The 22,177-nt window shown below is 44.2% G+C and overlaps 1 protein-coding gene across 1 annotated transcript; it reads left to right on the top strand.

Moving 5' to 3' along the window:
• The first annotated feature begins 431 nt into the window (after window positions 1-431).
• cad (carbamoyl-phosphate synthetase 2, aspartate transcarbamylase, and dihydroorotase) lies at window positions 432-21,420 on the top strand. Its single transcript, XM_044049257.1, has 44 exons — window positions 432-860; window positions 1,788-1,927; window positions 2,013-2,142; window positions 2,225-2,367; window positions 2,601-2,742; window positions 2,843-3,014; window positions 4,722-4,907; window positions 5,078-5,187; window positions 5,274-5,416; window positions 5,534-5,665; window positions 6,153-6,386; window positions 6,486-6,707; window positions 6,797-6,985; window positions 7,069-7,193; window positions 7,337-7,470; window positions 7,572-7,684; window positions 8,177-8,341; window positions 8,948-9,033; window positions 9,262-9,508; window positions 10,082-10,180; window positions 10,385-10,609; window positions 10,780-10,962; window positions 11,051-11,269; window positions 11,544-11,711; window positions 11,804-11,986; window positions 12,161-12,265; window positions 13,494-13,739; window positions 13,825-13,906; window positions 14,404-14,570; window positions 14,673-14,837; window positions 15,088-15,219; window positions 15,601-15,802; window positions 15,879-16,069; window positions 16,169-16,309; window positions 16,583-16,672; window positions 16,761-16,902; window positions 16,982-17,184; window positions 17,893-17,967; window positions 18,063-18,275; window positions 18,969-19,094; window positions 19,175-19,330; window positions 19,469-19,570; window positions 19,853-19,947; window positions 20,493-21,420. The coding sequence occupies exons 1-44, from the start codon at window positions 770-772 to the stop codon at window positions 20,590-20,592; spliced, it is 6,714 nt and encodes a 2,237-aa protein (XP_043905192.1). The 5' UTR covers window positions 432-769; the 3' UTR covers window positions 20,593-21,420.
• The last annotated feature ends 757 nt before the right edge of the window (window positions 21,421-22,177 follow it).

The raw sequence follows: 22,177 nt of genomic DNA, 5'->3' as shown, positions 1-22,177 counted from the left end.
CAGACAAATGTATGTAAACAATCATAATATTTGTACTTTTTATATATACTTTTACATTTATCCACTCATACTGCATTTGATAGATAATAGTTTTTTTTCTTCTTTTAGTTTCTCACTTCTCAGAGAAGAAGCCCAGTGAACCAGCTCAAATGTGGGTTTGAAAGGGTGAATTCGGTTATTTGCCAAATAAATAACAATAACAATTTTTTTGTTTGTTTTAAAACATTTCAAAAAATTATTTATTTATATATTTATCTCGTTTTATGACCGGTTGTCCAATCCTTGTTTGAAGCACTGTGGGTGAAAAGCTTGACAATAAAAAATGAAACAATCTAAACAAGAAACATATTTTTTTAACAACTTTGTTTGGGCTGGCTTTTATTTTGAAGTTTCTTAGCGGAAGTGCGGAGCGCTACTACGTCAAACTTACCGCTCCGGCCCGTAGGCCGACTTCCACACTGCTGGCAGCGTGTGTGGAACACTTTTCTTCACTCATCCTGGCCGACCGACCCGCCAATAACCCCACAAACTCGTCTTTTTGTGTTTTCTTTCCCCTACATTCACAGCGGACAGTGTCGGACTCTGGCGGACTTCCGCTCGGTGTTTAAATCGGTTTCTCATCTGTAGTTTTTTCGTTTTTTCTGCTTCTACCTGCTTCCCCCCTCGCGGCGTGAGTTTCACGTGGAGACCGGAGCTCATCATCATCATCATCACCGTCACCGTCATCCATCGGCCCATTGAAATCTATCGTTAGCATTAGCTACGTAAAATGTCAACGATGGCAACGTTGATTCTGGAGGACGGTGCGACGTTCAGGGGGCACCTTTTTGGTGCAAATGTGTCCGTGTCGGGTGAAGTTGGTACGTACTTTGTTTTTTTTTCACGTTTACTTCAAGTTCACGTACCTTGAGCCACATCACTTAAAATCCACCTGCGTACGCAATTACCTCACGAGTTCCGTAACTTTTTTGTGTTAACGTCGCCGGCGTTAATGTGTCAAATAACGACCGGTGAGTTTTAAAGCGCCAAATCCCCCATAGACCTCATCAGAGCCCCACTCTCACTCGTGGTTCTCGCCACCAAACCCCATTCAAAATGTTGTCAATTAAAGCAAATCGTAGATTGTTGTAATACACATGAATCGCACGCTATTTACATGTACACGTGACGTATAGATCAGCTTCTTATTGTCACATCGTCGCAGCACTTGTTCTACTTTATTACCTGTTGTATATGCTATATGACCGTGAATAATGTAGGTGAGAGGCAAAGAAAAGTGGACATTTTATTAAGAACACACACTGTGTTGCAATAAATTTTAAATGCAAACGTATGCCGAATGGTTGATTTTAGCAATGTTGATATTGGGTAAAGTCAAACTTTGCACTTTGTTTCGTGCAGAAGGCCACTGCGAGCAAGGCAGCATTAAAATGACGGAATTCTCAATGTGGTTTGGTGGAACAGATAAACTCAACGCAAAATAACGTGTTTTCCTGCTTCACATTAGGGCTGAAGATTGTGAATAAACATCTAGTTGCAATTATGTTTGTCATTTGAGTGAATTAGTGATTCTGATATGATTTGTGTAATTTTTACTTAATTATGTTCATTTTCATTTGAGTAACATGTTTAAAGGATTACTGTCAGATATTTGTGCAAAACAAGTTAATATCAGGATTTCAATGCCAAATACAACAGTAATTAAATGTATGTTTCATATAAAATAGTTGGAATGAATATGTGGAACATAAATCTTTGTATATGATGAATTTGTTGTGTGTGTGTAGTGTTTCAGACGGGAATGGTCGGCTACCCCGAGGCTCTAACTGACCCATCCTACCACTGCCAGCTGCTGACCCTCACTTATCCTCTGGTCGGCAACTATGGGGTACCAAGCGGGGAGGAGGGAGAGTTCGGGTTGAGCAAGGTGAGCCACAACCATTTTAGCTTCATTTCAAACATGAAAACATAACGGTGGGGAATGTAATCTCTCTTGCCGTTGTCTCGCTCAGTGGTTCGAATCGTCCAAAATCCACGCGGCGGCTCTGATCATCGGAGAGCTGTCGGACAGTCCCAGCCACTGGAGCTCAGTCAAGTCCCTGGACCAGTGGCTCAAAGAGCATGGAGTTCCTGGATTACAAGGTAAGGACTCTCTCACACACACACAGCAGATTAAAATGAAGTCCAGATTTATAATAGTCTTTAAAAACACCACGTTTTCCAGGAATCGACACAAGACGTTTGACCAAGAAGATCCGAGAGAAGGGAACCATGCTGGGTAAGCTGGTGGTGGACGGGACTGCGCAGGACGCCGTTCCCTTTGTCAACCCTGACCAGAGGAACCTGGTCCAGGAGGTGTCCATGAAGGTAACATCACAGTTTCACACCGGCGCGTGTAGTCCTAGTTTGCATACATCAAGCAATGTGGGGTGTGAAACAGTCGGTGGCATTGTAACAAACAATTACCTAAATATCAACTTAACTTACTTCTTACAAAAAATTCAAGCACTTTCAATGACCCATGTGTAGTTAGTGTGTGTGTGTGTGTGTGTGTAGCTCAAAAATGTCGGAAATCCATTTTCCTTTTTTATTGTCTCCAGGAGCCCATAGTCTTCAACCCCAGTGGAAGTCTGCGGATCACCGTCCTGGACTGTGGCATCAAATACAACCAGATCCGCTGCCTGGCTCAGAGAGGAGCCCGTGTCACCGTGCTGCCCTGGAATCATCCGCTGGACAGCACAGGTCACAGTCGCACTCCTGCCAACCGCTACTGCTGCCTCACTATAAGTTCAGGAGTTTTTAAGAAATATCATTTGTTGTCGTCTTTATTTATTTTTTTTAGATTTTGACGGTTTGTTCATCAGTAACGGTCCCGGCGATCCTCAGCTCTGTCAGGCCACCATCGACAACGTGAGGAAGGTCGTGTGCGTGGATCGGCCCAAGCCGGTCTTCGGCATCTGCCTCGGACACCAGCTGCTCTCGTTGGTCATCGGAGCCAAGACCTACAAGATGAAGTTAGTATCTCGTACACGGCTTTGTTTTAAGTGTCTTTATGGGGACCCACTTTTTAAACTATGGCGATATAGTATATAAGTGTGATTAGCCACTAATTTATCTTTATAATCTATAACACCTGATATCATTTAATATGCAACACCATAAAAAAGTTTGGTAAATGATTTGAAACTTAATTTTATGACTTTTAATTTTAAATGTACACATAAATCTGAATTAAAATGTTTGGGAAATATCTCCAAATTTGTTTGGAGACCCAAAAAAAGTGTCCCCAGACCTCTCGTCAAGGCCCCGCCCCAGTCTTTGGGAGCCACTACTGTCCATCTTCTACATGTTGGCGGGTGTTTCACTAATTTGACTGGAATATGTTGTATTTCCTGTTGTTCTTGTTGTTAAGAGGCGATGCTGACACATTAAAGACGGAAGTCCTCACAGATTCTTGTGGACAACGACGTTCTGTTCCACCGATTCTGCTGAGTCATGCTTAACACGGCCTCGTTAGTTATGTCATCTTTTTTATTTTCCGTTTAACAGTCTGTGCTTAGTGAAGTATGTATTATGATATAGTTTTTGGAACGTTTTGGGTTTCTTTTTCCCCCCCGACATAATCCAGTGGACGATACATGGTCCACGATACCAATGATATCACGATACAACGATTCTGTGATAATCGACATATTGCAAGAACTTCCCCTTGTGTGGAAGCAGCGCCGCCGTGAGGACACATGAAGTAGTTACGCGTCTGTTTGCATTAGAGCACCTTAATTTGTTAATTAAAATATCGATTTTTGCCCTGGGGTATCGATTATTGTATTACACGAGGAAGGACTGCGATATATCACCAAGTGATAAATGTTGGAATTCTCTATCCACCATTTCCTCCATTTGCAGCGACTGTGACTAGTTTATAAATCTTTAAACGAATGAAAAGACGACGTGGTGGCGGGGACTCACTGGTGGAGCGGCTCGTCTTTCAACAGGAAGGGCGAGGAGTCGATGTCACTTAACCCCCAAATTGCTCTTGACGGCAGTGCCGTGTATGTGCATGAATGGGTGAATGATATAACTGTTGCTCTATAAATACAGGCCAAAAGTGTCCGATTTGGCTGAGTTTGAGTGCGTTTCCAGTCTTAGTTCATGTGTGCAAGATTTCTTTGGTGTCAGGAGCCAGGGAAACCTCGTCAGTCTTTGTAGAAATGCACACATTCACATCATTTTTCTTTTTCTTTTTTTTTTGAAGACCAGTCATGTGAACTGCAGGGTTCTGCTGTTCTCAGCAGTTCTGTGCGCTCCTGTAGTCGAGCGCCAGAGTGCGAGCGTCGCAGTGAGCGGCTGTGTTGTGAAAAAGACCATTTTAAACAAACACAGCCGGGGCACATGAGAAGCACACGCTCCGCTCCTCACTTCACTGTGGGACTTTTCGTTTTATCAGACTGTGTGTGAAGGTCAGGAGGTGGACGGGGAATGTTCCCAGTCACCTGCTGGAATTTTGTTGTCGGCATAAACAGGATTGTGGGATCGTTGTGAAATGACTGCAACATCACTACAACTGTAACTTTGACTTCCAGAAAATAAGTGGTTATATTTACAAAAATCCTAAATATCTCACAGACTTGACTGAGAACGTGCTACATCTGTGTGAATAGGCCAAAAGAAAAAGGTTGAAAGGTTGACATTAAAACATACTTTTCTCGCCCGTCTTCCAGGTACGGTAACCGTGGCCACAACCAGCCCTGCGTCCACCAGGGAACGGATCGCTGCTTCATCACCAGTCAGAACCACGGGTTTGCCGTCGACCCCAAGACTCTGCCCAAGGACTGGGACGTCCTCTTCACCAATGCCAACGATCACACCAACGAGGGCATCGTGCACAACGCGCACCCGCTGTTCAGGTGAGCGCCTCGCAGAGGGCTTACATGATAATTCACGTACGTGTCTGACATGCTGTAGCTGAGAACATGGGGAAAAAATCTGCTGAGTCACCTGTTAGCTTAGCTGTCATTCACACCTGAAACTCCAGCGTGTCGGTAAAAAGTGTGTTGGATTTATTTTTGTCGTCCAGTGTTCAGTTCCATCCCGAGCACATGGCTGGCCCCACAGATCTGGTCGGCTTGTTCGACGTCTTCCTCGACACCGTGAAAGACTTTAAGGACGGCGGCGGCACAAAAACGGGTAAAAACGGTGTTCAGTTCAGTTTGAAGTGGACATGGATGGACGTTTACGTAGATCTATACTTAAATGTTGGTGATTCTCCTCAGTCAAGCGGCGACTGCTGGATCATCTCACCTACCCGGGTACTCCAAAGCCTGAGGAGGTTTCCAGACCTAGGAAGGTCCTCATCCTGGGCTCAGGTGGACTCTCCATCGGCCAGGCTGGAGAGTTTGACTATTCTGGCTCTCAGGTCCGTGAAAGAAGAAGCTTTCTGTTTTTTGAGTCGTGCAACTTTTGACATAAAAAATGGACACGAATGTATTTTTGTCTGTGTTTGTCGCCTGATGGGTTTTACTTAATTTTCCAGGCTATAAAAGCTCTGAAGGAGGAGAACATCCAGACCGTGCTGATCAACCCCAACATCGCCACTGTCCAGACATCCAAAGGTCTGGCAGACAAAGTCTACTTCCTCCCCATCACTGCGGAGTACGTCACTCAGGTACTAATTCACTCTGTCATTGACCTTATTCTTCTGACACTGATGCGTGCGATGCGTCCACAGATGCTGAAAAAGCAGCACAATCCAACACTGCCGTACGTCTCTGCCCACGTTACGCGTGTTTTTGTGTCCAATCTGCTCTGAACTTCATGAGATTTGATCACACTCCCAACCTGAAGACTACATGTCACTACTGTGTAATAGTTGCACACAGCACCACCCAGTGGGCGCAGGAAGCAATTGCAGCTTCCACAGAACCTGATCAGTACTTGTTTTGGCTAGTACCCAAAGTTCGTCTATCGCAATCAGTATCGGGGAGATGAAAAATGTTTTTGGAACATCTCTAACTTGGTGTTAGTTACGTAGCAATAGCGTTGGCAAAGCAGGAAGAGGTGAATAGATAAGTCCACGGCTACAACTATTTAGTGCTTTAGTTTCCCAAAATCTCCTGAGATTAAGTGAACCCATTCTCACTTTGTCGCCACAGGTGATAAAAAACGAACGTCCCGACGGCGTTCTGTTGACCTTCGGCGGTCAGACGGCTCTGAACTGTGGCGTAGAGTTGACCAAGCTTGGCGTGCTGGAGAAGTATAAAGTCAAGGTCCTGGGAACGCCAGTGGCCTCCATCGAGATGACGGAGGACCGGAAGATCTTTGTGGAGAAGATGGAGGAGATCCACGAGCACGTCGCTCCCAGTGAAGCGGCGCTGTCTGTGGAGCAGGTGTGCAGACTTTTACTACCATCCACCCAAACACACGGACTCCACTCGGACTTTTAGCCACTTTACATTTACCTTTTGTACTTTTTTAATCTCCATTAGGCTGTGGCTGCTGCAGAACGTCTCGGCTACCCCGTGCTGGTACGCTCGGCGTTCGCTCTCGGCGGTCTGGGATCCGGCTTTGCCAACAACAAAGAGGAGCTGACCTCGCTGGTGACGTCGGCCTTCGCACACACGTCTCAGGTGCTGGTGGACAAGTCCCTGAAAGGCTGGAAGGAGATCGAGTACGAGGTGGTGCGCGACGCCTACGATAACTGCGTCACTGTGAGTAAACGTGGATTCGTCACATAATCACCTCCTGGATTCAACTTGGCAGAGACCTGTAAATGCATCAATGTTATCGTTTTCTTCAGGTGTGTAACATGGAGAATATTGACCCTCTGGGCATCCATACCGGGGAGTCCATCGTGGTGGCGCCCAGTCAGACGCTCAACGACCACGAGTACAACATGCTCCGGAACACGGCCATCAAAGTTATCCGGCACCTCGGCATCGTGGGAGAGTGCAACATCCAGTACGCGCTCAACCCCGAGTCAGAGCAGGTACCGCACACGCATGTGACCGTATTTTATTTGAAATAAAAACTCAACATTCACTACATCCTGTGTGTGCGCGACGTTTTCAGTACTACATCATCGAGGTGAATGCCCGTCTGTCGCGAAGCTCCGCCCTCGCCAGCAAAGCCACAGGTTATCCTCTCGCCTACGTGGCGGCCAAACTCGGCCTCGGGATCCCGCTGCCACAACTGAAGTACGTTAACGTGCGTCATTAAATACCGAACATTTGGGATTAACGCATCCATTCTGTCAGGTTTTATTTAGTTTTTCTAGTCCCTCCGTTTGTGTCTTTTCATACTCTTGTGATGACATAATTGTTGAATTTGTGTTCTTTAGAAACTCTGTCACCAACTCGACAACAGCGAACTTTGAGCCCAGCCTGGACTACTGCGTGGTGAAGGTTCCTCGCTGGGACCTCAGCAAGTTCCTCAGGGTTTCCACAACGATCGGGAGCTCAATGAAGAGCGTCGGTAAGAGGAATGAACAAATTCTTGACGACTCGATTGTAACATAAAAAAAAAACAGTTCCTTTATCAATAAATGAGTTGAGTGACGAGCTTGTGCTCCACAGGTGAGGTGATGGCCATTGGCCGAAGCTTTGAGGAGGCCTTCCAGAAGGCTCTGAGGATGGTGGACGAGAACTGCGTTGGCTTCGATCACACAATCAAACCTGTCTCTGAACAGGTAACGATTCAGTATTTTCACACACAGCTTTTCAGCTGTTTAAAGTCGCAATTGTTCGCTTACGCAGACCCTCTGCCGGATAACTGTTTAATGCCTTAAAAATGTTTAAATGCACTTCTAGACTGGGTGTCTTGAGCTTTAACAGGTTTTTCCCAAGGCTTTAATTGGAACAATCACCTACGACTGTAGTGAAGTTGTCTTTTTAATAAAAAGGTGCTTCTGTTGGGTTCTAAAACTATATTTTTTATGATGTATCAGGTTCCAAAGATCGACATGTTATACAATTGCAGCATTATTTCTGTGAAAGTCTTGGTTTGCAAACTGAAATATCAAATCAGGACCTTGTGAATTGGAGTCAAATTGATTCAGGGAATCGGCAGCGATACTCAGAACCAATAGCTTTTCTTCTTGTTTGTCAATTTTCATTAAAAAATGACTTGTTTTATATTGGTTCTTAACTTGTTGTTGATTATCTTTTATTTATATCACTAGGAGCTGCAGTCACCCACGGACAAGCGCATCTTCGTGTTGGCGGCGGCGTTCAAGGCCAGCTACACTGTGGACCAACTGTACGAGCTCACAAAGATCGACCGCTGGTTCCTGCACAAGATGAAGAACATCGCCGACCACGAGCGACTGCTGGAAACTTACAACCAGGTGAGATCGAGATAAAAAAACACAGAAAAGTAACATTTCGGGCTGAGGACCTTGTTTTTTGAGGCATGACACTTTGGTGAAAATAACCCTAACCCTGCACTGAGCTGCTTGCAGCTTTAAAGGGGACATATTATGTAAAATCAACTTTTTAATCATTTTAATACTTATATTTGGCACTCTGGAGGCCCTACCAGTTGCCAAAGTGTGGAAAAAGAATACTCAGTAATTTTTTCGTGGTCCCCCTTAGTGTAAGTATAGGCAATAAAACACGCAATGTTGAATTCCCTGTTTCACCGCGAATGTTTCCACCCCACCAGGAAGTTTACTTCGAGAGCTCCACCTTAGCTCCACCTTAGCTCCACCATGTCCCTATAAAATGCCAGAGTGCAGACGAGGGAGGAAGAGCGGTATTATGTCAACGCGGAGGGACAAGTGTGCTGTTCGTGGCTGCACAGTGGAGCACAGTGTTTTACACAAACTTCCAGCCTCAGAGGATTTGCGTGTCTAGTGGATAAATTTTACCAGGGAGCTATTTTAACTTGGAGACAAAGGGTATAATATGGGACCTTTAAAGATTCTTATTTATTTTTCTGTCATTTCCACCAGGATGAGAGCACCATGCCTCCAGAGGTGATGCGAAAGGCAAAGCAGCTCGGCTTCTCAGACAAACAAATCGCACTGGCTGTGCAGAGGTAAGCCTTAATAACAGTACACACGTTAGTACACATTCTACAATCATTTATAAGCCAGCAATGCAGTTGTTTGCTATCGCTAAGAGTATCTTGATATTTTCAGACTATATATGTATGATGATATAACCCAGTTATTCCCATATTTTCCATATAAGGACCCACTTCTTTAAGGATGGCAAATTATCGTGATGTTTGGGTGAACTCTTCAAATTTAAACTCCTCCCTCAGCACTGAGCTGGCAGTGAGGAAGCTGCGCCACGATTGGTCCATCCTGCCCGTGGTGAAGCAGATCGACACGGTGGCGGCGGAATGGCCCGCCCACACCAACTACCTGTACCTGACCTACCACGGCACGGAGGACGACCTGGCCTTCGACGACCAGCACGTCATGGTCATCGGCTCCGGGGTTTATCGCATCGGCAGCAGCGTGGAGTTTGACTGGTGCGCGGTCGGCTGCATCACAGAGCTCAGGAAGGTGAGACCGGTTATGGACTCGCTCATGGTCTTAAGCATCATAAGTCAGAACTTGGGAGTCATGACATGGCCGAGTTGACTGTGTTCCAGTTCAGAGTTTGGCGGACGCTCATTAATTAATCTTTAGTTTGTGTCACTTTGTAAAAACCACTCTCTCCCTGCTGAGTTGTTGATCCACTGCTGCCTCCTTCATGAAGTTCAGATGTGTTATTTTGTGACTTCAGTTTTATTTTAGTAAATCCTGTGTTCAGATTAACCCCCGTGACACAAACTGACCACAGGAGGCAGCAGGTGACCAGCAGCTCCTCTGCCTATGAGCTAAGAACACTGATTTTGTCGATGGACTTTGGTGCAAGGTTTACAAACATCAGTTTATGGACAGGAAAGTTTGTCTTCCTGGAAAATAAAATGGAAATCATCTAATTACGATATCATACACTTACACTACGGTCCACCTTTTTATTCGGTGCTAAAATAAAACGTTTTCTATAATTTTCCCTCTTTCCTCCTGACATCAGCTCATGAAGTCAGACCACAAAGTAAACCTTTAATTGTGTTGTTGCGTCTCTTTTAGATGGGTTATAAAACCATCATGGTGAACTACAACCCTGAGACGGTCAGCACAGACTACGACATGTGTGACCGCCTCTACTTTGATGAAATCTCCTTTGAGGTAAGATTCAAGCTCCTGATATCTGCTCAAGAGCTGCTACTAATGCTTATTATTGTCATTTTTAGCTAATTTGTGGATCACTTTTGATTAACTGATTAGTTATTTGGTCCATAAATTGTCAGAATACAATGCAAATAGTCAAACCTGCTAAGAAAAACGTCCAAAACGACAAATTTCCCTGCCCCGTGTCTTCTGAACGACCAGGTGGTGATGGATATCTATGAGAGGGAAAACCCGGAGGGCGTGATCCTGTCCATGGGCGGCCAGCTGCCCAACAACATCGCCATGTCGCTGCACCGTCAGCAGTGTCGCATCCTGGGAACGTCGCCCGAGTTCATCGACTGTGCCGAGAACAGGTTCAAGTTTTCCCGAATGCTGGACACGATCGGCATCAGTCAGCCGCAGTGGAAGGAGCTCTCGGACACCGAGGTACAGCCCACCAAGTTAGGATTAAGATCTAATCCGACCCATCGAAGCTTGCCACTCTTTGAAATACCATAACTTGTTTTTTGTTTTCCTGAAGTTCCCGTTGTCCAAAAATAGCGCCGGACAAGACTGTGGTTTAACCACATGTTCCTTTCCATTTCCTCTTCCTCCAGTCTGCTGTGAAGTTCTGTGAGAAGGTGGGTTATCCCTGCCTCGTCCGTCCGTCTTATGTCCTCAGTGGAGCGGCCATGAACGTGGCCTACGGTGACAGCGACCTGGAGAAGTTCCTGAGCAGCGCTGTGGCTGTTTCCAAGGAGCATCCGGTCGTCATCTCCAAGTTCATACAGGAGGCCAAGGTTCGGGAAAATACGTCTTATAAATAATGACATTGTAACGTTCTGTGAAAGTAGAACCTGACACTTTTTGTGTGCATGTGTTTTCCAGGAGATAGACGTGGACGCAGTCGCATGTGACGGCGTTGTGATAGCCATCGCCGTGTCCGAACACGTGGAGAATGCTGGCGTTCACTCCGGCGACGCCACGCTGGTGACGCCGCCCCAGGATCTGAATCAGAAGACCATGGAGAGGATCAAGATGATCGTCCACGCCATCGGCCAGGAGCTGCAGGTCACTGGACCCTTCAACCTGCAGCTGATTGCCAAGGTGTGACATTTTTTTTATTTAAAAACACAATCTTGAATCATATAATGGACGTGGTCTTGTTTTGAAGCTTTTTGTTCAATGATAACCCAACTCCATGTTGGAAATTCAAAGCCACTGCCTGCAACAAGGCTCTAATTGGATGATACTAGCTGTTAACCCCTCAGTAGATTAATTCCAGAAGATTCCAGAAGAATGGCCTCCCTGGTGGCTAACTGCTGCTTCTGTCCTACATGTCAAAAACCAGAAACCTCATATCATATCCCTTGTATAACAGGACGACCAGCTGAAGGTGATCGAGTGCAACGTCCGAGTGTCCCGCTCCTTCCCGTTCGTCTCCAAAACCCTGGGTGTGGACCTTGTTGCCCTGGCTACAGAGGCCATCATGGGGGAGGACGTGGAGCCTGTGGGCCTAATGAGAGGGAAAGGGATTGTGGGAGTGAAGGTGACTACGTTTTATTTGTGTCAATTAAGTCTTGGGGGGGAAAAAGGTACCATACTGTGATCCTCTCTAACTTTACGTCGTGTGAATTTCAGGTTCCACAGTTTTCCTTCTCTCGCCTGGCCGGAGCTGACGTGGTGCTCGGGGTGGAGATGACCAGCACTGGAGAGGTCGCCTGTTTCGGGGAGAATAGATACGAGGCATATCTGAAAGCCATGCTCTCCACGGGCTTCAAGATCCCCAAGAAGAACATCCTGCTCTCCATCGGCAGCTACAAGGTACGTGTTGCGATTACCTGCTAATTTAGGTAATTTAACACTGAAGCTTAAAAGACACTGGCAGCGACACATTTACAGTCTCACACTGAGAATAAGGGGTGTCAATCATGAGATGCACAAATGTGGATCTTTTGTGCAGCCATTTTTATCATATAACAACAAATCTGTTTGCAGAACAAGAGCGAGCTGCTGCCCACCGTACAGGCTCTGGAGTCCCTGGGTTACGATCTGTACGCCAGTCTAGGCACCGCGGATTTCTACACGGAACACGGAGTCAAGGTGACAAAGATTTAACTGAGGAAAACACGCAAATTACAGTCAAATCCATTAGATCTGAGTTGCTGTCACCTAGAGATTAAGGGATTATACCACTATCTGTTTTACTGGTTTGTCTCAAAGGCCTTAAATGTCTGTTTGAAATAGACACAGGCTGTGGTTGTAATTTCTCTGTTTTACCAAGACTTGTTGAAGCTTGTTTTAAGAGGCCGTTGGGCGTCAACAGCAACGCGGATAAAGACTGAATTTTGACGCCTCTTCACTATTCACGCAAAGCACAGTGCAATGAATCCACTAAAGTAAAGGGACCAGCACAAAACGAATCACAGGAATGGAATGATGAAATGGTTATCAGCAATTTTACTTAATAAAAAGAAAAATATATAAAATAAATACAGCTACCGGTGAAGAACCTGCTTGGTTGAGTAGCTTAAACTTAAATACGCCATGCCTTCACTATGGACTGAAGAAAGGAATAAAATAACCAGCTAAGTAGCTAGCTAGTTAATGAGAGGATATAGAAAGAAAGGAGAGGAAAGGGGTACAACCTTATTATTTAGTTAGCTAGCTAATGGAGAGATATAGTTAGAAAATGTGTGTTAGCTTCTTTATTTATTAGCTAGTTTGTTAGTAAAGAGATATAGAAAAGAGAAAAGCTGATATCTAATTTATTGACAAGCTAGCTAGTCAATTAGGAGATACAGAAAGAAAAAGGATATAGGAGTTATAATAAAAGAAATACTGGTGATTGAGCTACATTTTTGAAGGAGCTCAGTACGAACTGAAAGGGTAAAACATAATTAGCTCGCTAGTCAACTTTCTAGCTGGCTTGTAAACTACATTTTTCCCACAGAACAGTAACATAGTAAGACATAGCAAGTAAGTGCTGTAAAAGACAATTGGAGGTATTTAAAATATGTTTTTAAAACAGCCAGAAGATAATTTTACTGATGACTATAACGTGTAGGATTAAAGTAAAGTATGAAAGAACAATGTTTATGGATTTTTCATAGTTTGAAGATCTGAAGGTTATGTTTGGTTTTAAACAATCTAATGTGATTTTTTTTTTTTTAATGTATCTACAACAAATTCTGGTTGGTTAGATGTTCACCTGGCGGATGATCTGAAAAACAAGTATTTTTAACTGGAGCTGGTATGCAAAGCCCTTTTCTTCATCTGTTTATACTTAATATAAATATGTCAAAATACGTCCCTCCCTCCTTGTCCACAGGTGATGGCGGTGGACTGGCCGTTTGAGGAGGACGACAGCGAGTGTCCCACGAAGGAGAAACAGCGCAGCATCATGAACTACCTGGAGGAGAACCACTTTGACCTGGTCATCAACCTCTCCATGAGGAACAGCGGCGGGCGCCGACTATCGTCCTTTGTCACCAAGGGCTACAGGACAAGACGCATGGCCGTGGACTATTCCGTCCCACTCATCATCGACATCAAGTGCACAAAGCTCTTCGTTCAGGTAAGTTCTCTCTGTTGTTATTATTGAGGTATTTCACATGATTTCCCTTCAACATGAAGTGAAATAATGCATTGGTTTGTTTTAGGCTCTTCGTCAGGTCGGCAGAGCTCCACCGGTGAAGACCCACATCGACAGCATGGCTTCTCAGACGCTGGTTCGTCTCCCTGGTGAGTCTCTTGACGACCAGCTGTGGCAGAAAAACGCTGTTGCTCATTTCTGATTGATTTTTAGGTGATGAAATGATGAAATGCCATGTACAGCAGACAGTTGAAAGCCTTTCTTGAAGAATGTAAAATGAATCTTTGGCAACTCTCTTCCACTTCTTTGTTGGTTTATGCATCAGCAGAGATGTTATTTGTTACAATACTGTAGCAATATGGCGACACAAGATGGCGGTTCCCGTAAAACAAGGCCCTAAAGGGAGATATAAAAAGCTTATTCCAAGGATTTGTGATTATACACATAAACAAACATACTAATGACTTGTATATTCAATTTCTGCCAATAAATGTTGCACTTAGAATAAAGGAATCCTATGTCCTTTTGGGAGGGATTTGAGTGCAAAAATCAGCTTCTCATTGGGACATGAACACAGAATGCACAAATGAGGAGCTTGAAGTGGATCAAAAAGAGTAAAGTACTTGGTTTTGCTGTTGGGTTTCAGGCCTGATCGATGTCCACGTTCATCTCCGGGAGCCTGGCGCCACTCACAAGGAGGACTTCTCCTCTGGAACAGCAGCCGCTCTGGCAGGAGGCGTGACGATGGTGTGTGCGATGCCAAACACTTCCCCGTCTGTGATCGACGCCAGCTCTCTGGCTCTGGTGCAGAAGGTACGTCCAAGTTGGACTCATGTCAATTAAAAGTTGAATCGATGAGGAGTAAAACCTTCATTTTATTTCTATATTTTTTTTCCCGTTGTCTTGTATCTTCAGCTGGCCAAAGCGGGCTGCAGGTGCGATTACTCTCTGTACGTGGGCGCCGCCTCCGACAACGCTGCCGTGCTGCCGTCCTTGGCGAGCCAAGCCTTCGGTCTGAAGATGTACCTGAACGACACGTACTCCACCCTCAAGATGGACAACGTCTCCCTGTGGATGGAGGTAGGCGGAGTCACAAAGATGGAGGCACTAAAGTATGTTTGCAAGTCAGCCCCAGTCGTGGAATTCTAACAGCTGCACCAAAGAGGATGAATTCCACTGTTTGGAGGGCATTGATGAGAGGGTTAATGGGATGTGTTAGTTTCATTTTTTAGCTTTTCCAGACTTTCAGACCCAAGCTTTTAAACACTAAGCTTTGCCTCTACGTTGTTTGTTGTTTGAGAATCTCACCTGTTTTTCTTTGTGTTTTCAGCACTTTGAGAAGTGGCCTAAGCACATGCCCATCGTGGCTCACGCAGAGAAGCAGACGGTGGCTGCGATCCTGATGGTGGCTCAGCTCTACCAGCGTCCAGTCCACATCTGCCACGTGGCCAAGAAGGAGGAGGTAAAATCGCAATAATAATTATTTATAGACGCCTTTTAAGACGGGATTAAAACAATATAAGACCAACAAAAGACTTGATTTTAAAAACGTGGGAGACGAGAGACACAACAAACTTTGTGATCGATTTTCAATATTTTAATCCTGGGCACCAGCCTCCTGGCCACCAGGGGGCCTCGAGGCTCTGGCCCCCTGGTGGTCGGACGGACGGGACCTTAAAAGTGAAGAGCAGAATCTTGTAATTAATGCGAAATGTGAGTTGTGTGGAAGACCAAAAAGCAGGAAAAATTACGTCTTACGTCTCTTATCTAATGTTAGTAAGTGTTAGTGTAAGTTACAAAGTTATGGACCTTGCGATAAACGACTGTCTCTTTGTCCTCGCAGATCCTGATCATCCGTGCCGCCAAGCAGAAGGGCATCCAGGTCACGTGTGAGGTCGCGCCCCACCACCTCTTCCTGTGCGAGGACAACGTGCCCGGCATCGGCGACGGGCGAGCCCAGGTCCGGCCCATGCTGGGGAACTGCGAGGACATGGACGCGCTGTGGGAGAACCTGGACATCATTGACTGCTTCGCCACGGACCACGGTGAGACGCCCAGTCCGAAGTAATCGGCCTTATGAAGCAAGTGCACGTAATAATGATGCTTTTATTGTGTCGATAGCGCCTCACTCTGTTGAGGAGAAGAACAGCGAGCGTCCTCCTCCAGGATACCCGGGCCTGGAGACCATGCTGCCGCTGCTGCTGACCGCCGTCAGTGACGGACGCCTGACTCTGGACGACATCATCCGACGTCTCTACGACAACCCGCGCAAGATCTTCAACCTGCCCGTGCAGGAGAACACCTACGTGGAGGTACACGCCCACACCAGGGAGACCAAGAAGAGTGACTTTTGAGTTTCTGGTTCTTTTTAAGACTCAAATGCGTGACGTGTTTGTTTGTTTGTTTTCCAGGTGGATCTGGAGCAGGAGTGGGTGATTCCTGAGGCCATGCAGTTCACCAAGTCCAAGTGGACACCGTTCCAAGGCATGAAGGTGAAGGGCAAAGTCCGGCGAGTGGTTCTGCGAGGAGAGGTGGCCTACATCGACGGACAGGTCAGCGATCATCCACACGCGCTCCTCCATCTATTTAAAATGACTTCATTTAAACATTTAAACATTTTTTCATACTAGCTTCACAATAAACATATAATATATATAACATAAAATCATCTGAAATCTGGTAACTGATTTATATCTGTTTATACAGTTTAAAATTCACACAAAATCAGGAAAATCCCACTCAGTCTCTCGCTGTCTCACTCTCTCTGTTTCTCTCTGTCCCTGTCTGTCCCTGTCTGTCCCTGTCTCTCCCTCTCTCTCTCTCAGGTGTTGGTTCCTCCAGGTTATGGTGAAGATGTGAAAACATGGCCGACTGCCTCCGTCCTCCCCCCTGAGCCTGTGAAAGAAGCTCCGCAGGTATTTTAAATAAAACAAATTATTACTAAACCAGCCCCCACGTTTTATTTTGAAAATACTCTCCGTGTGTGTGTTTTCTGTGCGTCAGACTCCGGAACACACTCGTCCCACTCCTCCCCGCGACGTCCCGATCAGAACCCGCGCCGCGAGCCCGCGCCGCTCCACGGGAGACAGCCGCTACCTGCTGGCGCCGCGCACCCACCGCTCCTCTGACCCTGGGCTCCCACTGGGTACTGCAACTCCCACAATGCAGCAGGACGCCCATGGTGACTTGTGTCGTCATGTCTCACTGTGGTTCTGTCTCCACAGAGATGATGATGATGCCTCCTCTTCCACTTGGCGGCGGTGGGGACGGCTACGCTCACCCTCCCCCTCTGTCCAGGCTTCTGTCCCCTCAGTCAGGACCAGGTCAGCTGCTCGCGGGACAGATGTCCCACTTCCAGATGTCTCCTCTCCTGCACCCGCTGATCGGTCAGCACATCCTGTCTGTGCGGCAGTTCAGCAAAGAGCAGGTACGAGCGGAGGAGACGGAACCGCGACTCATTTAAAGCCACGTCTGTGACATCTTTCAATTTGCGAATGATTATTATTATTTTACATTATTTAATGAAAACGTTTCCCTTTTTCGAGGTTTGTATTTGTCATATTTTGTAATTCCTACAATTTATATTGATGTGTATGATGCGCACGGTTGTTACCTTTTAACTTTGGATGATACATTTGGATTTTTAAGGTTCAGTAAAGTACATTTATTTAAGGGAACACTTAAACACACTTAAGTCACTGATGTAACTTAGATTTTCCAAAATGTAATATTAATTCCATGTTTTTTTCATCAGGATTTAATCTAATATCACATTATTTGACTAAATGGCACAATATCATCTTTTGTATTTGTCAGCTGTTTCATAATTCCATCAATCCAACTTTCTTTTTTTATTCTTGGAAATCGATTGAATTCTTCTGCCATAATCTGGATTTTTAAACAGTTAATGATTAATCAGTTTAAGTGTTTGTTTCTGTGGTTTTTCAGCGTGTTGAATGTGAATATTTTCTGGTTTCTTTGCTTCATTTGATAAAGAAATCATTAAAACTGAATCATTTCACAGGTTTGACAAACACTGACCAACATATTACGGACAAAACAAGACTGAAAATAATCCTTAATTAACTCTAAAATTATGTCAGATTATTTTATTTTTGTATTCCCTTTGTTTCAGATCTCGCATCTTTTCAACGTCGCGCACACTTTGCGTATGATGGTTCAGAAGGAGCGAAGTCTGGAAATCCTGAAGGTTCGTCGCCGCCGTCGCGAAAGTCCAGCCACAGGAACGCCGTTAAAATCACAACGACCTATTTGTTCTTTTCTTATTCTTTTTGAACTCTCCAGGGCCGAGTGATGGCGTCCATGTTCTACGAGGTCAGCACTCGCACCTGCAGCTCCTTCGCCGCCGCCATGCAGCGCCTGGGCGGCTCCGTCGTCCACTTCAGCGAGTCCACGTCGTCCTCGCAGAAAGGCGAGTCCCTGGCCGACTCCGTCCAGACCATGAGCTGCTACGCCGACGTGCTGGTGCTGCGGCACCCGACGCCCGGAGCCGTCGAGGTGCGTCATTTAATGTTTCTACAACACTTAACTTTTATTTGAGTTTTCGTAACTTTAAGGAAAAGACGTTAGAGCCTGTTAGTTGAAATTAAAACCTTGTGTGTTGCTTGTGCTGTAAAATAAACTTGTCAATTTTTTAGTAAAATTATTTTGAAATGAACTTGTCTGGCTCAGATTTGAGCCTTTTTTTTTTTCTTTCTTTTTTATTTAGAAATTGTTTTCCATAGAATAAAATTGACTTAGCTGTAAAATACAATAACAGCACCTTGTACTTTTGTTAGAAATCAATTACTGAAGCAATCGTACCAGTTTCTGTTCTCTCAACAGTCTCCACTGCAAAAAATGTCTCTAAAAAAACAAGAAAATAGAGCCACTATTAGGGAAAATGACTTGTTTCTCCAGACGACTTAATAAGTAAAAATGTTGTGATTAGATACAAACATTGAATTCAAGTCAATTACACTAGTACATATTTTCATTTTTTGTAGTGTAACCCTGTGACATAATTTTCCCTGAAAAACATAAAATTATTCCATCAATTAAAAAAAATAAAAATAAATAAATGCTTCAGAAAACTGCTCAAATGTCAATTCTTGATAAAATAACAGTAACTGTTTAGTAGTTTTAGTTTCAGTGATGTTGTTGTGCTGAACTCGGTTGCTTATGTCTCTTTCTGTCCTCGTCGTCCTTCAGTGTGCGTCCCGTCACTGTCGCAAGCCGGTGATCAACGCCGGCGACGGCGTCGGGGAGCATCCCACCCAGGCTCTGCTGGACGTCTTCACCATCAGGGAGGAGCTGGGGACGGTCAACGGCATGACGGTGAGACGTCGAGACTAAAACGTTTTGAACATAAAAACGTTTACAATAAATCCGTGTTTCTCTTTTTTTTTTCCTGTCAGATAACGATGGTCGGGGACCTGAAACACGGCCGCACCGTGCACTCCCTCGCCAAACTGCTGACGCAGTATCGCATCACGCTGCGCTACGTGGCTCCCAGAAACCTGCACATGCCGGCGGAGATCGTCAGCTACGTGGCCTCCAAAGGAATCAAGCAGGTGATATTATCAGATATATTATCCTTGTTTTATGAAAGATTTAAACATTTGAAATCAGGAAAAATGTCAATATGATGTTCCTACAAGTCACTCACGGTGGTTTTAGGTAAGATAAGATCATTTGTTGCCTGTTTGCAGGAGGAGTTTGAGAGCATTGAAGAAGCTCTGCCTGAGACCGACGTCCTTTACATGACCAGGATTCAGAAGGAGAGGTTTGCGTCCGAGGAGGAATACAAGGCCGTGAGTTTACCACCGCACACAAATGATTAATCCATGACTCAGCTATTTTCATCACGACGTGATCGAGTTCTGATATGTGAATATTTTCCGGTTTCTTTGAACAAAGAAAATATGATATTTGGTGACATCGTTTTGAGGTTTCTGACATTTTATTGACCATAAAACTCCTTTCATTCAGAAAATACTCAATAAAATAATCGATTATGACAATAACTAAGTTATTCTTAAAAAAAAACTGTGTTGAAAAGGTCTCTAAAGACGTCTCTCTCGTTTGTCTGTCAGTGTTTCGGTCAGTTCATCCTCACTCCTCACATCATGACTGTGGCCAAAAAGAAGATGGTGGTGATGCATCCTCTGCCCAGAGTCAACGAAATCAGGTGAGATGCCGTCGAAAATGCATAAATAAGAATACAATTTTAAAAAAACCAAAACAAATGTTATAATGTATATAAAACAGTACACAAACAATAAAAAAATAGAAAGAAACATCAGACGGTTTTGATTTGTTTATCCTACCTTCTCATGAGCACCTGAACGCACCAGTCATGTTTTAATGGCTTTTTCTTTGGTGTTTTATTTTCACGTTTTCAAGTTATTGTCATATGAAAACATTTTAGTAGTTAATTCTTTGAGAAAACATTGTTTCTTAAAAACTAAATTGCAGTTGTTTCAGTCAGTTAACTAATAATGATATGTTTGAATATGTATGTTTCATAAAGAAGGTTATTTACGTTATTAATAAAGGAATAGTTTCTTCTGTCCTTTTTTTTGAAAATACTTTTCAAAAATACTGTTCCTTCTACAGCACATTTGTATTAGATGATACATTCTAAAAAGGTCAATTTTATTTATTTAGTACATTTAAGTGCTGTAGAAGTTGAAGGTAAAAACATTTTTTTTCTGCTCTTTCCCCCTCGTACAGCGCGGAGGTGGACACGGACCCGAGAGCGGCGTATTTCCGCCAGGCGGAGAACGGCATGTACATCCGAATGGCCCTGCTGGCCACCGTACTGGGCAGATAAACCCGCCACACGCTACGCTGCGCCACCCGTTTCCACAGCAACATTTTAAACACAGTTGCATTCCTGTCCTATTTCCTTTAAAACTATACAATCAACAAAAATGCTGAGTCATGATACGACATGATGCGCCGCTTTCCCTCACATTCCACTAATCACTTTTAGTTTTTCTATCTTGTATGCACTGTGAAACTACGGGTTTGTGTTAGAGTGTTTTTTCAGTACGATACCAGGTATTGGTGGCCAATACTTGGTACAGATATTTGTTTAATACTCTATATCGGGGCTGTCAATTTCTCCTTTATGCAAGTAGAATATTTGTTACACTGTCGAGGAATAATGTATGTATTAGAAATGGCCGGTTATGGTTAAAGGTGGTTTGAAAGATGAAAAAAGAGCTTTATTGGGCCAATATCAATATTGATGGATACTCCAGTTTGTGAGGAAATGGTATCGGTCTTTTCTGTAAAACTTCTGTTTCGCCAAGTGTTTTCGCAATAATCTTCTTTGTATTATTTTTGGTGGGCATTAAGTCTATGTTCCTAAGACAACGAAGTATTGATGAAGCTCGGGAAAGGTATGCGACTTTAAACATGACCAGTGAGGCCGTTAACGACAGATTTTCTTTTCCAACGCATTACCCTATTCTGACCAATGATTATGCCTTGTTATTTTTTTCTACTGTACTCAAAACATTTTGCCTTCTGTTTCAATTGTTTCTTTTCTCACTGAAAACTTTACAGGTTGGGGGGGGTAATTCAATCTGTCGCTGGTTTAACGGCTATGGGATGTAGTGAGTTGGAGAAATAAATAAATAACAATTTTCCCATTTGTAGTTTGTGATGTTATTAATATCCGTGCACGTGTAGATATTAAAGCTAGAGTACTGGTGCCCATTTCACAAAAGCACACCAATTATCTTTTAGAATGGCCAAAAATGAAAGTTGAATGAGAATTGTGTGGACGTACGGCAAAGTTACAGGGCCACTTCCTGTTTTTTGGCTAAATCTAAAATGGCCGACTTCCTGACAGACAGACAGACAGACGACTTTATTAATCCCTTTGGGAGGTTCCCTCGGGGAAATTAACAGCTCCAGCATCCATACACAGCACTGTTAAAAATAGAGAATAGAATAAAATAAGATAGGAATAGAAATAAAAATATTGTCGGGTCAACTGTCGGGTCAACTTTATCTCCGTAGACATGTCCAGAGTCGGTCTCTTGTGTCACGTTGGAAGTTTCGAGCGGATCGGGCAAGGTATGGCAAAGTTACATTGCCACTTCCTGTTTCGTGGCGATTGGTCGAAATTTGCCAAAAATTACGAGAGTTGCCCTTGATTACACCCCTTTTGAATCTGTAAGACCTTTTAGTAACTTTTCAACTTTGATGTGTCTAGTACAAATTGACACATTTGTTTTTTTTATTTTGGTACGACTAACGTGCTCAGACGAGTTGGTTATTAATTTGTCGCCAAGATGAACGCCAAATTCAAAATGGCCAACTTCCTGTTGAGTTGAGGCCATGGTCCCGATTGACTTTTTTTTGTTTGTTTTGTGCTGGGACATGTTCGCACCAAGTTTTCGTCA

The sequence above is a fragment of the Solea senegalensis genome, linkage group LG17 (genome assembly GCF_019176455.1).
Source record: "Solea senegalensis isolate Sse05_10M linkage group LG17, IFAPA_SoseM_1, whole genome shotgun sequence".
NCBI lineage: Eukaryota > Metazoa > Chordata > Actinopteri > Pleuronectiformes > Soleidae > Solea > Solea senegalensis.
The sequence above is the reverse complement of the archived record's forward strand: the minus strand, read 5'-3'. Positions and strand labels throughout refer to the sequence as shown.

Coding starts and splice junctions, on each gene's coding strand:
- cad (XM_044049257.1), top strand. CDS start 770: ATGTCAACGATGGCAACGTTGATTCTGGAGGACGGTGCGACGTTCAGG. Junction 7,685..8,176: donor TCAAACCTGTCTCTGAACAG/GTAACGATTCAG, acceptor TTATATCACTAG/GAGCTGCAGTCACCCACGGA. Junction 19,095..19,174: donor GGACGGTCAACGGCATGACG/GTGAGACGTCGA, acceptor TTTTCCTGTCAG/ATAACGATGGTCGGGGACCT.